This window comes from Hetaerina americana, unplaced genomic scaffold (genome assembly GCF_022747635.1).
Source record: "Hetaerina americana unplaced genomic scaffold, ioHetAmer1.1.p SCAF_10, whole genome shotgun sequence".
Taxonomy (NCBI): domain Eukaryota; kingdom Metazoa; phylum Arthropoda; class Insecta; order Odonata; family Calopterygidae; genus Hetaerina; species Hetaerina americana.
The window spans coordinates 50,319,590-50,333,375 of NW_027286070.1; the positions used below are offsets into that span (position 1 = coordinate 50,319,590).

At 35.2% G+C, this 13,786-nt stretch overlaps 1 protein-coding gene across 2 annotated transcripts in view; it reads left to right on the forward strand.

Annotated features, from left to right (window-relative positions):
• Positions 1-12,627, forward strand: part of Tmhs (Tetraspan membrane protein in hair cell stereocilia) — a 53,187-nt gene extending 40,560 nt beyond the window's left edge. Inside the window, exons 3-4 of one of the 2 annotated variants that reach the window (XM_071598638.1) lie at positions 4,658-4,987; positions 11,766-12,627. In XM_071598638.1, coding sequence (XP_071454739.1) covers positions 4,658-4,987; positions 11,766-12,028 — 593 coding nt within the window. In that variant the 3' untranslated portion in view covers positions 12,029-12,627. The remainder of the gene's footprint in view (positions 1-4,657; positions 4,988-11,765) is intronic. The other variant, XM_071598639.1, reaches the window with a different exon arrangement.
• The last annotated feature ends 1,159 nt before the right edge of the window (positions 12,628-13,786 follow it).

Genomic DNA, 13,786 nt, shown 5'->3' on the forward strand with positions numbered 1-13,786 from the left:
ATATTTTACACAGTTTGTCATAAAAGTATGTTTGAGAAAAAAATAACCCTCTGTAATTCGTTGAAATAGAAAAGTGCTAACATTTTCAAAAGTCTGTTGTCAGTCAACAGTATACCGAGAATTAGTGAAAGGTGAATAGGTGGCATTTAATAGAATAGATGTCTGGCAGTCCGGCGACCCCTCAGAGCAACGTATAACTATCCCAGGGCAAGTGTTAACCTGTCAGCTTAACGAAAATTTTTCACCTTTCCCCAATTTTCGGTACGCTAGTGACTTCCTATGGACTTATTAACCTATAGTATCGCATTATATACAGTAAACATGTTCTTTCATGCTGACTTACGTTTGAAGTAATTGTGCTCAGTACAATTAATGAAACTAATTTTTCGAACCACCGATGGAAATAGACCTTGGATGATAAATCGTTTAATTTCTTCGTAAAACCTTCCCCTAGGTTTTCCTGGTAACAATGATCACGTTATTCATAACCTCTGTTAGCCCGAAAACCCATTTTATTCGTATCCAATGAGGCGTTTTAGCGTATTTAACACATTCATCTGTTTCGTATTCCATACTCGTTGGATACTGCCAGATTATTCCCGTCGCGAGTGAAACGAGACTGCCCTGTCTCTCGGACAAGTAGGTCACCTGGCACCTGCCGAGTTTCCGTCAAAGGTTTCGGAGGTGCGCGTGAATGACTTTCAATTGTGACCTAACGGTAATCTTAAGCAAGATCAAGGCCTTTCAAAGAGTGAATAATCGGATAAAAACTTTATGCGAGTTGCAGAAACAATGTCAAGTGATTCATCGGAGAAAGTGGAAGGTAATGTGCGTTAAACTCGATTGAAACTTTCTCCCAGAGAAGTAATTCCTCTCGGTACTGCTCTGATAAGTACACTTGTTTGGATTAAGGGTGCTCATATATAGTCTACATAAATATGGCGTATCGACAGGTTGACCAAAGCTTATTAACTCTCGAAGCTGCGGAATAAAAAAGCAATTGGAAAAATCTACTGAATAAAAGATTAGGCCTGGTAGTAATACCAGTTATCTGTGCGAATTAATGTTTGTTTTGTCCGAATAGCGGATAGGTAACGATTTCTCCTACTTCCTTCCGTTTTATAAATCATTACAATGGAATGTCGCGTGGGAGTTGCATTGCACACGCAAAAATTATCCGTCTTATGTTGCATGGCATGAAGCTCATTGCAAAAATTGAAAAAATTAAAGTACTCCGTTTAAGGTCGAATAATTTGCTTTGTCCTTGAATGAACGAATTTTTTTAAGGTTGAAAAACAAATTTTTGAAAATCCGGAGAGAAAAAAGTTTTGTAACTGGGAAAAATTCATGGACAATTCGAGGGGAGTTCAAAATTTGTTCCAAAGAAACTGCGGAAAATATTTCAATGGTAACATTTAGCGGATCCACCCGCTGCACGCACTAATGCGAGATAAGCCCTAGTGGAAAAACTACTCACCTGCCTCAGTTCTTTGTGAACACTGGTGAAATTTCTCGAAAATTCGTTTTTCCGTCTCAATAATTGTTTTTCCAGCGTGCGTCGTTCAACTGTTGTCAATATCGAATTTAAATTCAATCAGTCTCCTTTTTCCCTCCGTCAAATAATAATACATTTTATTCTTCTCTTTGATTCGTATAAAAACATTAAGTCTACGCATATATTCACCAACTAATTGTTAATACTAAAAACTAATACTGGTTGCATTTTGATGTAGATTTTTATACTCTTGATGTAACTCGACTGAGTATTATGATTATTTGAGGCAAGATGCAGGATGTGTTTTATTAGGCAGTGGAAAAATGAATGAAATAATCATATCCGCGAGGTTTCCGATTTTTCCGTCTAGATACTTGGTAGTTATATGTCGCCCATCATCACGGACCGCCGTATTAACGTAATGAGTCGAAGAATAATGCAATACCACAGTGTTCGTTATATATTTATGCCTCCTCTAACCAAGCGATACTGTGCCACTGGAATGGTTTCGATTGTTCCTATGCCCACTGTTTCAATTGTTCCTTTGCCTCTGGAGTGTAGCTGTGAATCCATGTTTCGTACACAATTATATATCGACTGTGAAACTCGTCAGGATTGCGAAGGAAAAGTGCCAAAACAGCCACACGAATGCGTTTATTCTCCTCTGAGTGCAAACGTGGCATCTATCTCTTAGAGAGTTTTTCATACCCAATTTTTGTGCAAAACTGGTAATACTGTACCTTGTGATATGCCTTTGGCCTCCACTATTTCGCGAACTTTGATTCGTCAGTCACTCAAAACCATATCGTGGATTTCGTCAATAATTTCGGAGGAAGTCACATCTACTGGTAGTTTCGAAAAATGTTCATCATTTGTGGATGCACGGCCACGTTTAGATTCAATGGTAAAATACAAGAGCAGAGCAGATTGCGGCTTTGATTTCTTTAGGTGTTCGGCCTTTTAAATAGAAGTTTTTGATCACTGTACAAAACTCGGTTTTCTATATAAACCAAATTTGGTTGCTTTAATCGACTATGAAAATGAAACCACGTGAAAAATGTAACTTAAACTTTAACAGCAGTCTAGCGAGAAATGAGGCTAACTAAAAGCAACCCATTTTTGATACTACCAGCGCCATTACTTGAATTTTTTAAAGGAATTTTTGAATGATCCACGTATCATTGTTACCGCGAAAGAATTTACAGCTTGGTATCCTTGATAGCAGCAATTAACAGAGAAAAATAACGTTTATTCTTAGGTTTGATGACGTATAATTAATGCCTTAATATATCGAAGGTTAAAAAATGGACTTAACCTTCTTCTGACTCGGACATCTGTGCCCCACCTTGCTATGGTAGAAAGTAAATTTTATTCCCACCTTTAAAAGTGTGATTTCAAGCATCAGAAATAAGTAAACCTTTGCTTGACGTACGAGAAAGTTTTTCGATTCGTAGAACAACCCAAACCAGCAGCACCAAGGTACCTCAATGCTTAGAATTTCACTTCATTGTAAATCTTCGCATAGGTACGTTGCTGACGTGGGTTTCTTCGTTGATTTCTCTCAAGCCTTCATGACAGGGAGTATTCCAGTTACCGATTTCTTCAAATATGCGAACTCATTTGATTGTTTATACGTTATATACAGATTGTATAGCTTGAGTAGTTAAGGCGAAGCAGAGAGTGAATTTTGATTCCTATACAACGAATTGCTGCAAGTTAACTTTCGTATTTGTAGTCAACAATATCTGCACGTTTATATGTCGGGCACCGAACTCATTGCTAGCTGTAAGGCTGCTCTTGGGAGTCAATAGGGAGGCGACCTTACTGTACAAGCGCAACTCCTTGGCATGCGAAGCTCTTCATTGGTTCCGTACTCTTCCTGAACTGTGAGCTCATCCATTTAAAAGGTCTCTGGGGACGTGAGGCTGTTGAGGCGGCGCCGTCGCCTGCCTACGCGGTGCCAATCCTTATTGCCAGGAGGGCAGAGATAGCCAGTATTCATTCAACTTTGGAGTTATACTCCTGCTCTTAGAGCTTTCGCGAGGATTACAATTTTTTTTCGCACGATTGGTGTACTTAGTTTAGCTGGGTAGAGAACTTTGAATATTTAATTATCGTGGAGTTGTAGTTATTTGGTGGGTTGAATGACTCCGGCGATTGCGTGTAAACTGGTCCAAAAACTCAATTATGAAAATCCATCAAATGTCAAGGCAACATTCTAGGCGAAGCTCGAATCCAGGGCCTTGAGCGAGCACGCTAGCGTAGGGCTTAACAAGTATGTAGTTCTGCACAAATACCTTCGTCATATGGAGTATAAGTGAGTCATAAAATATGATCTTGTTATCACGATTAGAAACTGCACAGTTATTTGGTCAGATAAATTATCTTTTGCCAGGAAGGATTTTGAAATTGGGCATCCACTTTGTGGCGGTATCAAATATTATTAAGCAATTATTTTTATACTATTGTCATAGGCTTTCAGTATTTTCTGTCTCATGTTCGTTTGGACTTGATTGGCATGTATCTAAGACATATTGCCGTGAATTTCCAATGCGCCCTTTGATCGCCATACTGTTTTTCAAGTTTGAAATAGTACCTACCTCTTTTCTCTTGTGTACTAGTTATCCTTATATTTGCTTAAAAATGAATATTATTTATTTTAACATGAGATGGATGTTTACTTTCTCTTTCAGTTTTGAGCATCTTGCCCCTATACCCCAAAATTGCCCACTATTCCTCCTTCCCCATGTCACATTGTCCTTCCCCCCTTTGGATGTGACCGCATCCATTTGTATTTCCTTTACTTTAATATGTTAATTGTGCATAAGATAAAATGTAATTTTGTTAAAAAAATTTCCATCATACATACAAGCTGTTTCATCACTTATCACTATTGCTTATTGAACCCCATTCATATTACTGAAATGAAACTGTCTAAACAAGTTTTGGAGAAGAACTTATTGAATTTTTACAAATTAAAATAAATCAGTTCCTTTTCATAATTACCTTTTTAATAAATAACCTGAATTAAAGTGCGCAGAAGTGAAGGTACTTGTAGAGATAGTTGTAAAATAAATGAAATTGTTAGGTTGATTTGCTGTAGTATAGGTTGGAAACCATTCAGAGGCACTGCCACTAGATTATTTTCAATTCCTTTTACAGGTCTTTGCATGGTAGCAGGTGTAGCTTCATATCCAGCTGGATGGGACTGGGCTCCTGTTCGTGCTACATGCGGCCCTTCAGCTGGCCTCTATCGCCTTGGCGATGGATTTGGCTCTAGCAGCTCCCTAATTGGCTCTGGCAATGGAGGGTGTGGTGTGAGGTGGGCTCTGGTCCTGGCAGCCGTTGCAGCTGCGGATTCCCTAGTCCTTTCAGCATTGGCATTTCTGCTGGCATCACGCCACGTGCGACTTCTCTCAACGGGCGACTCTCTCAGCCATGTCCACAACAATGGTGCCACTACTGGCTCGCTATATAAGGGTCAGTCCTTAAGTACGAACAGTGAGAATTTCTATGACTTTGGCTAATCACCTACTAAACATCTCAATTGGTTTTCTAACAAAATATCCTTAAACACTCAAGATGTGCGAGTAATTAGTTAAATTTCAGTTTACACATGCATTAACATGGCTTATTCAATTATGCATGAGCTTAATCACCAACTTAAGAAACATGCACAAGTATTATAACATTTAAAGTCTTCTAAAATAGTATATAGTCGAATAACTTCTAATTCCTTTTGAAAGATAACGTCATCAAGTAGATTAGAACTTGAAATAACTCCAGCATGCACAACCATACTTATGTGATGAGAAAATTACTTTTATTAAGAAAGTTGATTGATATATACTAAATGTTTTCATCATGGTTATAATGTATTTGGAAACTTAATATCTTTTTTAAAAGAATACAGCCACTAGAGGTGCATTGTATTCCAGTTATAATTTTGAAGCAAAAAGAGAAGTGGATATTTACTTTAGTAGCCCTTTTCGGTGTTGCTTCCAATTGATCCAGTTGTCCATATAATCAAGAATTTCATCCCTTAATTTTTATATAAACAGCATTTAATTTGGGCTCAGTAATAAAATGTATATTTCATTAAACATGAATGATAAAAACTATCAATCTGGTACTAATACCATTTTATGTCAACCAATTTAGTGGATAAAATCAACAATTTATGTTGGTATGAACTCTTATCTGACATCTTATTTAAATGATATATTTCATTTTCCATTAACAATTGTCTCCATATGATGTCATAAAATTCGGATCAAACAGTATACTTTTACCTCCAGTTATTACTAGTGGTGTAATAACCACTGGCATTCTCAATATGATATATAAGTTGGCCTATGCGTATAAAACTATAGTGATTTTTATAATATGGCTTCATAGTACGATAATCACCTTTTCACTACTATGTTCATCAATAATCATCAATTCTGTCATTTGCTTAGTGAAGCCCCCCTCACCAGCTTTCTGTTTTTTTAGTATTTCATATTCAATTTTTTTTAATTGAAATTTTCCTCTTGCATATCACTTGATCTCTCTTACCATAGCACTTCTGGTTTTTTTTCCACCTACAACCATCTTCACCAAGCTATCTGGTTTTCGTATGGAGCCTAATAACACATCTTCTCTAGCAGCCCTGATTTTCTTTTGATTAAATAGGGTATTCATCTACAATGTTTTCTGACTTATATTCAATTCTGTAAGCTGACAATTCTTGTCAGGATGTGTGTCATATTCCTGCAAGTATTTTGTGCCAAATGATTGGCAGCTATTTCCATATGTCATCTTCCTTTTGGGATATATGACATTACCTTAACTGGAGAGTTCTATTACTGATTATTTTTGAATGGTACTGATTTTTTAAAACAGTTTTATGTTAATTTAATTGCATTGAAAATGGTTCGAGGGTGGGTCAATTAATAACTCACAAAACTGGATGGAGGCAAAAATTATTAGAGTAACTTCCTGAAATTTATTTCACTTTCTACAAATTCAAACTGTATATTCAGACTCTTATTCCAGCTATAAGCCCTTGATAGCCAGCTGCAAAGAAGTCTTTTATTTGCTTTTTTGTGGTTTTGTGTGCCTTGCCCGATCAAATTCATGTTGTAAAATTTATGTCCCACTTGAGGTTGAATAGATCACTCATAGTAAGATTTCATAGTAGAATGCCTTTTAGTATTATCTAGCATAAAATTGTATCTAACTTAGAGAATAACGGACACTTTACCATGGATTTGGTGTCTTATTTATGACTGTAGCAGGATTACTTTCTCATTGATGGTGATACCAAGGGTGTAAATTATTTTCAAGGCCAAGTAATGACACTGGCTTGGTTGATTTTAACTTAAACATATCACATGATAGAACCTAATATTTGCATATCCATTTATTTTATAGTTGATTTGTTTCTAGTAATTGTTTATGAGACAAAAATTTATCTCTACTTTTCAAAAATATATTTTAAGATTGAATTTTTCAGTAATTTTTATCAATTTTGGGAATATTTCAGAGATGTGGGAATATTTCAGAGATACTTCATTTTGTCAGGTTTGACACCATAGAAATTCTCGATTCATATTCTTTATCAGCAGAAACATGACAGTTATTGTTTTTCTCCTTCAGTTTTCAGTTTCAACCAAGTTTTCTCTTTCAAATGACCAAGTCTACCTCTGGGGTGGATAAATTCCTCAGCTCCTTAAATGCCTCTGGCCCTGAGGCAAATATAACTCATTGTAAACATCCTCATTTTATCCTGAATATCACTTATATATGGAGCTCCAATAATTTGTAATAACGATAGTATTTCCCAACCAATATGACACATAAGATGCACTGCGATTTCTCAGGTTAGATTTACAAAAAAATACTTGGATCAGGCAGAAATCAGTCAAAGTATTTTAATGTTAACACTTAATACCAGATAAAATGGAATGTTTACATTTAAAATAAGCTTAATATAATTAAAAACTGATTGGATATTGAAGTTAACCACCGTTGATGAGATCTTTAAAATAGGTCAGCATACAAGATCCAAGAGAATTAAAATTCTAGGAAGCATAGTTTTTTAAGTAATCATTCCTGTGTAAATGTAAAATTATTTGAAAAAAAGTTAAGCTGATTACTTTACAGCCCTGAATGACCTCCAGCTTGATGTAACTTTGATATAATTTTAAAATAAAAGCTGCCATATCACTAGTATGACATTTAAATACTTTTTTTATGAATAAAATCTCATCTATATTTTTCTGGCATGCAAATTTGCAACTGCAGAAAAATGTATCTAATGATACTTCAAATTTTTTAAATTGTACACTTGAAATATGTGATTAATCATCATTATTGATTATTAACATTTATAAAAGGAAGCTTTTCTAACCTTGGAGGTGTAAAATAAGAAATAGATCTTTGGTAAATTTATGCTGCTGAAGCAGTGATGTGTTGAATATTATGCAGTAACTATGTGCAATCAGTTCATCATTTGTTATTTATCATCATCTCATCGTGCATATTTCATTTATGCAGCTTGCCCAATAAAAGCTTTCTTCTATTAGCTGGCATACTCTGTATTCACATTGCCTTTTAAAATTGCATCAATGAGCAATTGTGGTTGTGAGTATATCCAATGGGTAAAATCGTTCATCACTTTATTGTTTTCCATAGCCCTCTTCCCTAATTATAGATGTACGTACGTTGAATGTATTCTCATAATACTTCCATTTTTCAATGAAAGTATATTGCCACTCACCCCATTCCTTTTATATGCTGCACTGACTGTCCATGATCACATCATCTGTTACATATACTTCTATCTTTTTGTTTTAGTGAACAATTTTCAAATCGTAAGCTTAAATTTTGTGCTTGGAGTGAAATTTTTCTTATGAAGGTAAGCTTGACAATATAAGTCCTATTTGTTATTACGGGTGGTTTTGCTTCCCAAGGACCTGTCTGGGTAAACTTACATTTCATCTTACCCCCCCTACTATTTATGTATCTATGTCTGTGTTGTTTATTCTTCTTTGACACAGCTACTTAATATTTAAATTTTGTTTTTTAAATAATTTATATTCATCAGTATTATAACAGTTTATGACCTTGTCCAGTTGAGCAAGACTCATCATTCACTGCTGCTAAATTTTGGTAATCAATTAAATGAAGAAGGCCAATTATTCTTACTTAGTTCATGCTTACTTATTGCTGGATTCAGACATGAATGCATCCATTTGGCCTGGATGTAGACTGTGGGTCTCTTTACTTTTACTTAAGAAGATAGAAAGCTACCTTCAGAGAAGGTAGCTTTCTGTTTTATTTGATACTGTCAAATGCTCTCTCCAAATTTGTATAACTTTAATGATTATCAATTCTCTACTCTATAGGAATTGTAAAGAATTCTGTGCAGTCTTATTTTTAGAATATAAAATTAGCTTCTCGTAACGTCTAAGTGGGTCACAGTAGTCCAGGGGGTAGAGCGTTGGACTACTGATCAGAAGGCCCGGGTTCAATTCCCAGGCCAACCACTCTGGTTACCTGCAGCTCCACCCAAGCTATGTGATTTTTCGGGTACTAGATCTTCCTAGGAAACCATTACCAGCCCAAGGAAAGGAACTGGCCCCCCTACCCTGATGTGTGAATTTCACACACCATCAGGCTTAGTACTGGGTGAACTCTACCATCACCTACCTAACTGACCTTTGGGTTGATTACTGTGTTTATGGTTTTATTACATTTAAATTCACTTTATATTCCTGTCTTCTTTAGTTACAAGTAACTTCTTATTCAGGAAGATTAGGAAAATATGGAATTAATCCAAATCTAAAAATTTTAATCACCAAGATCAGGAATAAACCCCAACTAAAAAATTTGTGGAAAATGAGATAAATGATTAAGGAATACTCAATAAAATATTGTTCTTCAGTTATGATAGCAGTATGAGTATAGGACTGGCAGTTTGTACAAATGCAAGAGGACACCAAGACAATTACGGCAGTGGCTTTAAAGATGTGTTTCCTCTGATGATAATTGATGAGTTTTATTTCAATATTTCGGATGTTGTTGTGTACCAGTCAGTAGCTACATATTACCATTCACATAAGAGCATTCAAAGACCTAATCATGGTGTGTAAAGTACATATGTCTCGGTACTGCACAGTTATTGAACATGATGTTCCCATCCAGTTACAGGTGTTTGTGTATCAGGTAGAGGGACAGGCCGCTTATATTTCAAACATTTAGTATTATATTTTCGAAATAGTCATCAAAGGTCCCCTTTTTCATGAACAGAGTAGGAAGTCACCCTTTTACCTAGTTAAAAGCCATATTCTCAGTCATCATCATGTAACAATTAGTTTTCTACTAGCATTGCATGAATAGTATGTACAACTGTAAGTTATTTTACAAGAAATCAGAGATTAAACAGCAGCATGGGTACATTCATGTATAGGCATGGAATTTGCAGATCATTTTGTCATGCCAAAAAATTACTAAAATGAAAACTACATGAAAAGCAGCCAAGGGGTTAATGTGAGGAAATATCCAACCTTAAAACTTCACTTCCTCTGCCGTTTCCATTCTTGGTCTTAAGTAATTTGTGCACTGGGAAATAAATATTAATGAAGTCATATTTTATCTGAGCATACGAAATTTTTAAAATTTGTTGTCTCCAGGATAAATTTATGAAATATACACAACATATTTAAAGAAAAGAGGTAACTTGGTAATTCTATATGAACTTTATTAAAATATGACCTAAGTTTCAGGATTGGACGTCATCATCAGGGGATGATGATGATGAGATCACCTGATGATGTCATCCAACATTGAAACCTAGGTATTTGTATTTTAATAAGCTTCATGTGTAATTACCAAATTACTTCTTTCATTTAAATGTAAATAATTATAGATGAACATATAGGCTACTAAGTAGAGTTTGGCTGCTCTACTTGTGTTGATCCTAGGTTTAAATCCTGGATGATATCTGCGGACCATCCTATCTATGGATCTATGTGGTTAATAAAACTTTGTGTGGGCAAGCAAATGGTCACACATGGAAAAGAACTTACCCTCCCACAAATATGTAAATTTACTCTAAGGCTAAGTTCATTTTGATGATTTAGATGAATGGATAGAGGTTAGTTCAATTCATTTTGCTAACTTTTTGTCCTGCTTATATTTTTCCTTAATAACTTAAGCAATTGGAAGTGAAATCTTAAGATTTATCATCAGTCCTGTGTTAAACGTTTTCAAACAGAAAGTGTTAAGTAAATATTTTTTTAAATAAATCAGTTTATGGAGTGATACTTTTATTAATGAGAACATCATAGAATAAAATGTGGATTGTAGGCAGGCAAGTAGTAAGCAAACTTCTTATTTCTGAAATAAATACGAAATTAGTTTTATTACAAACCTGGAAACTGATGTCTGCTTATTATTTTCTATATGTACGGGTGCATTTAAATTAATAATACATGCTGATTGCTGAATTAACTTAACATGTCTCTGTTACTTTAATCTGCTAGCATGTTACATATGCCTGCATCATACTACAAAATTGTACTTTCACTATGAAAAGCAACAACAAAATCATGAATATAGCTTTAAAGTGCCACTAATAAGATATGTGATGAGATGTTCAAATAGTCACAATTTTTTACATATTTATTTCAATTGCTAGTAGAACTCTTTGCCTAGTGTTGCTGCTCCAAAGAGTAATGATGTAGTAGTCCTCAATGCTGTCCTGGTACATTGAAGTACTCAGCTTCTAAAGGTAATTTTACAACACCTAATGTTTAATGAATGTTGATCTATGGATCCATCCAGTCACCATCTTCACTCATTTGTTGAATAGCTCCTGCCCACTGCTTAGGATCTTTGGAAGTATTTTCATGCTTCATGATATCATACCAAATACTGTACTATATACCATATTATACCAAATCATGCTGCCTTCATAGAAGTGTCCATCATTCAATAGGCCTTTATTTCCCAAGAATTGAACCACTCGGTGCTGGCAGTTAGTATCTTAAATTAGTTACTGTTGACCACACTCGGACGTGTCACAGGAAGCTTTAAAAGAGATCCACCAATCAAATGCAATACACTGAATGAACTCAGCAACTTAAAGAATATTGCTATGTCAGTAATCAATGAGGAATAATAATAATGAGCTTTATTGAGGATGTTTAATGTGAATAAGGATTTGTGTCTTCCATTTGTGTACTTTTGCTGATGAAATTAAAATGCTTGAAATTAATTGCAGGTGAAGTGAATGGGGCATTTGTGAGTGATGCGCAGTCCCTTGCGGGTTCCCGCAAATCCCTTAACCTTCGCCCAGTTATGTTGATGCCACCTCCTCCTGGATCTGTAGTTGGAGGCAATGGTGGCATGATGACGGGCCCGCCAATGCTTCACCATGAGCAAGACCGCTTCTCAGAGTTCTCTAGTCGGACTGCAGGGGGACGATCCAAGTCTTCTGCTTATCGTGGTGACTATGCATCCAGCATGCACAATTACCAGCTGTGATCAAGTTATCAAACCCTTGTGGTATTTTTACAATGTGACCATGTTGATATTTTTTTTAGTTTTACTTCTTTAGATGTGGATTTCTTGTCATTATCACTAATGGCTTGGATAACTTAACCAGTAACATCATAAGAAAGAGAAGAAGCTCTTTGATTGGTTAACTCCTGTAAAGAAAAATATGACTTTTGATATATTTACCCATTTATTTATGTATTTGTATTAGTATCATTAGAATTAACTGCAAAATTCCTTCCAAAGGATTTAGGTTGTATCTTAAAAACAGCAGGTTTGTAGAGACTCCCGTGGCATGACAAATTTATTTTGAACATTAGCTATGCTGTAGCTATTAATATATTTGCATATTTATTTATGTTGTTTTGAATTTAATAGATAGATGGTCTTATTAATCCCTACATGTCAATTGTGTTTTTATGCATGAGCCTCATTTTTTGCATGTTTGTGGTGAACTATGCAAATTTATGGTACAATATCCATTGCGTAAGTATCATTGCACATTGGTGATAGGAATGATTTATTCTTTGAGGATGACTTAGCTCTTTAATTGGAATGTGCCATTGTATTTGTAATATGAAACACCTACTAAAATCCTCATGTATTTGTACATGATTCGCAGTACATTATTGTGTACATTGCTTGATGTTTCTGTATTCCCTCTCTAACACAAAATAAGGACATTTGTTTCCAATTGAAGAGTTGAAGCTTGTATTATGTGTGACACTGCATTTGATAAATCATTAAAGTTTCAGATCTCCATGTGCAGTTGTAGTGGTAGAAAATATTTAAGTGGCATTGTCATGTTTTCATTTGAGAAAGGGTCAAAATTCTAAGATGATGGAAAGCATTTTATCTTACATTAATGATGCCTGAAAGGTTATGGGGGTATATGGCATATGGTACTTACTACTTGTGGAACCTGCCCAGAGACATCACAGCCAACAAAACTGCAAAAGCCATTAATTCTCGTATAGGTAATAGTTACCAATATACCCTAATTAGAATGAAGTGTATCACCCTTGGGAATATCTTGCATTTAGATAATTACTTCAATAAAAGTATTGATTGTATTGATGATTGAATTTTGGTCCATCATGTAAGAGTGAAACTGTTTAGTGTTACTGTCATTATCTTGGAATTGGTATTATATGCACAATGATACCAGATGATTCTTCCTTACAATGGCATCTAGTAAATCACTTAATTTAAAAAATATATATATATTCTGAAGTCAAGCTTTGTTTTGACATCATATTACAACCTCCACCAACACTAATGTTCAGTTTTCTCTTACCATTTGTGCTGAAGTGAAGTGCAAAGTAAATATAACTGCCACCATAACAGAGCAGTGCCTAAATATATTCTTTGATATAAAGTCTTTGGGGAACAAGAAATTCAGAGTATAATTTCCTTAGGGCACATAAATGCATACGTATCTGGATATAGGCTCTAAGGGTTCCACTTTTCCACCTTTGACATTAATGTATGCAGTTTAAGGAACAGGCTTCATTCCCCAGCCTTATATGATACCCAGAATTCATTTTGATATGTCCTCAACCCCGAAAACAATCCACCTCATATAAGTGGCGTAGATTACCATGTATATCTGTGGTGTAATTTTGCGATTCTATATTACTCTGGTTTTTCTTGCTCTATGAGCTTAAAATTTGAAGATGCCATCTCTCTCATTTGATTTTTGCCATTTACTCTCTTGAGTTAATTTCCTGTACATATATTTTTATA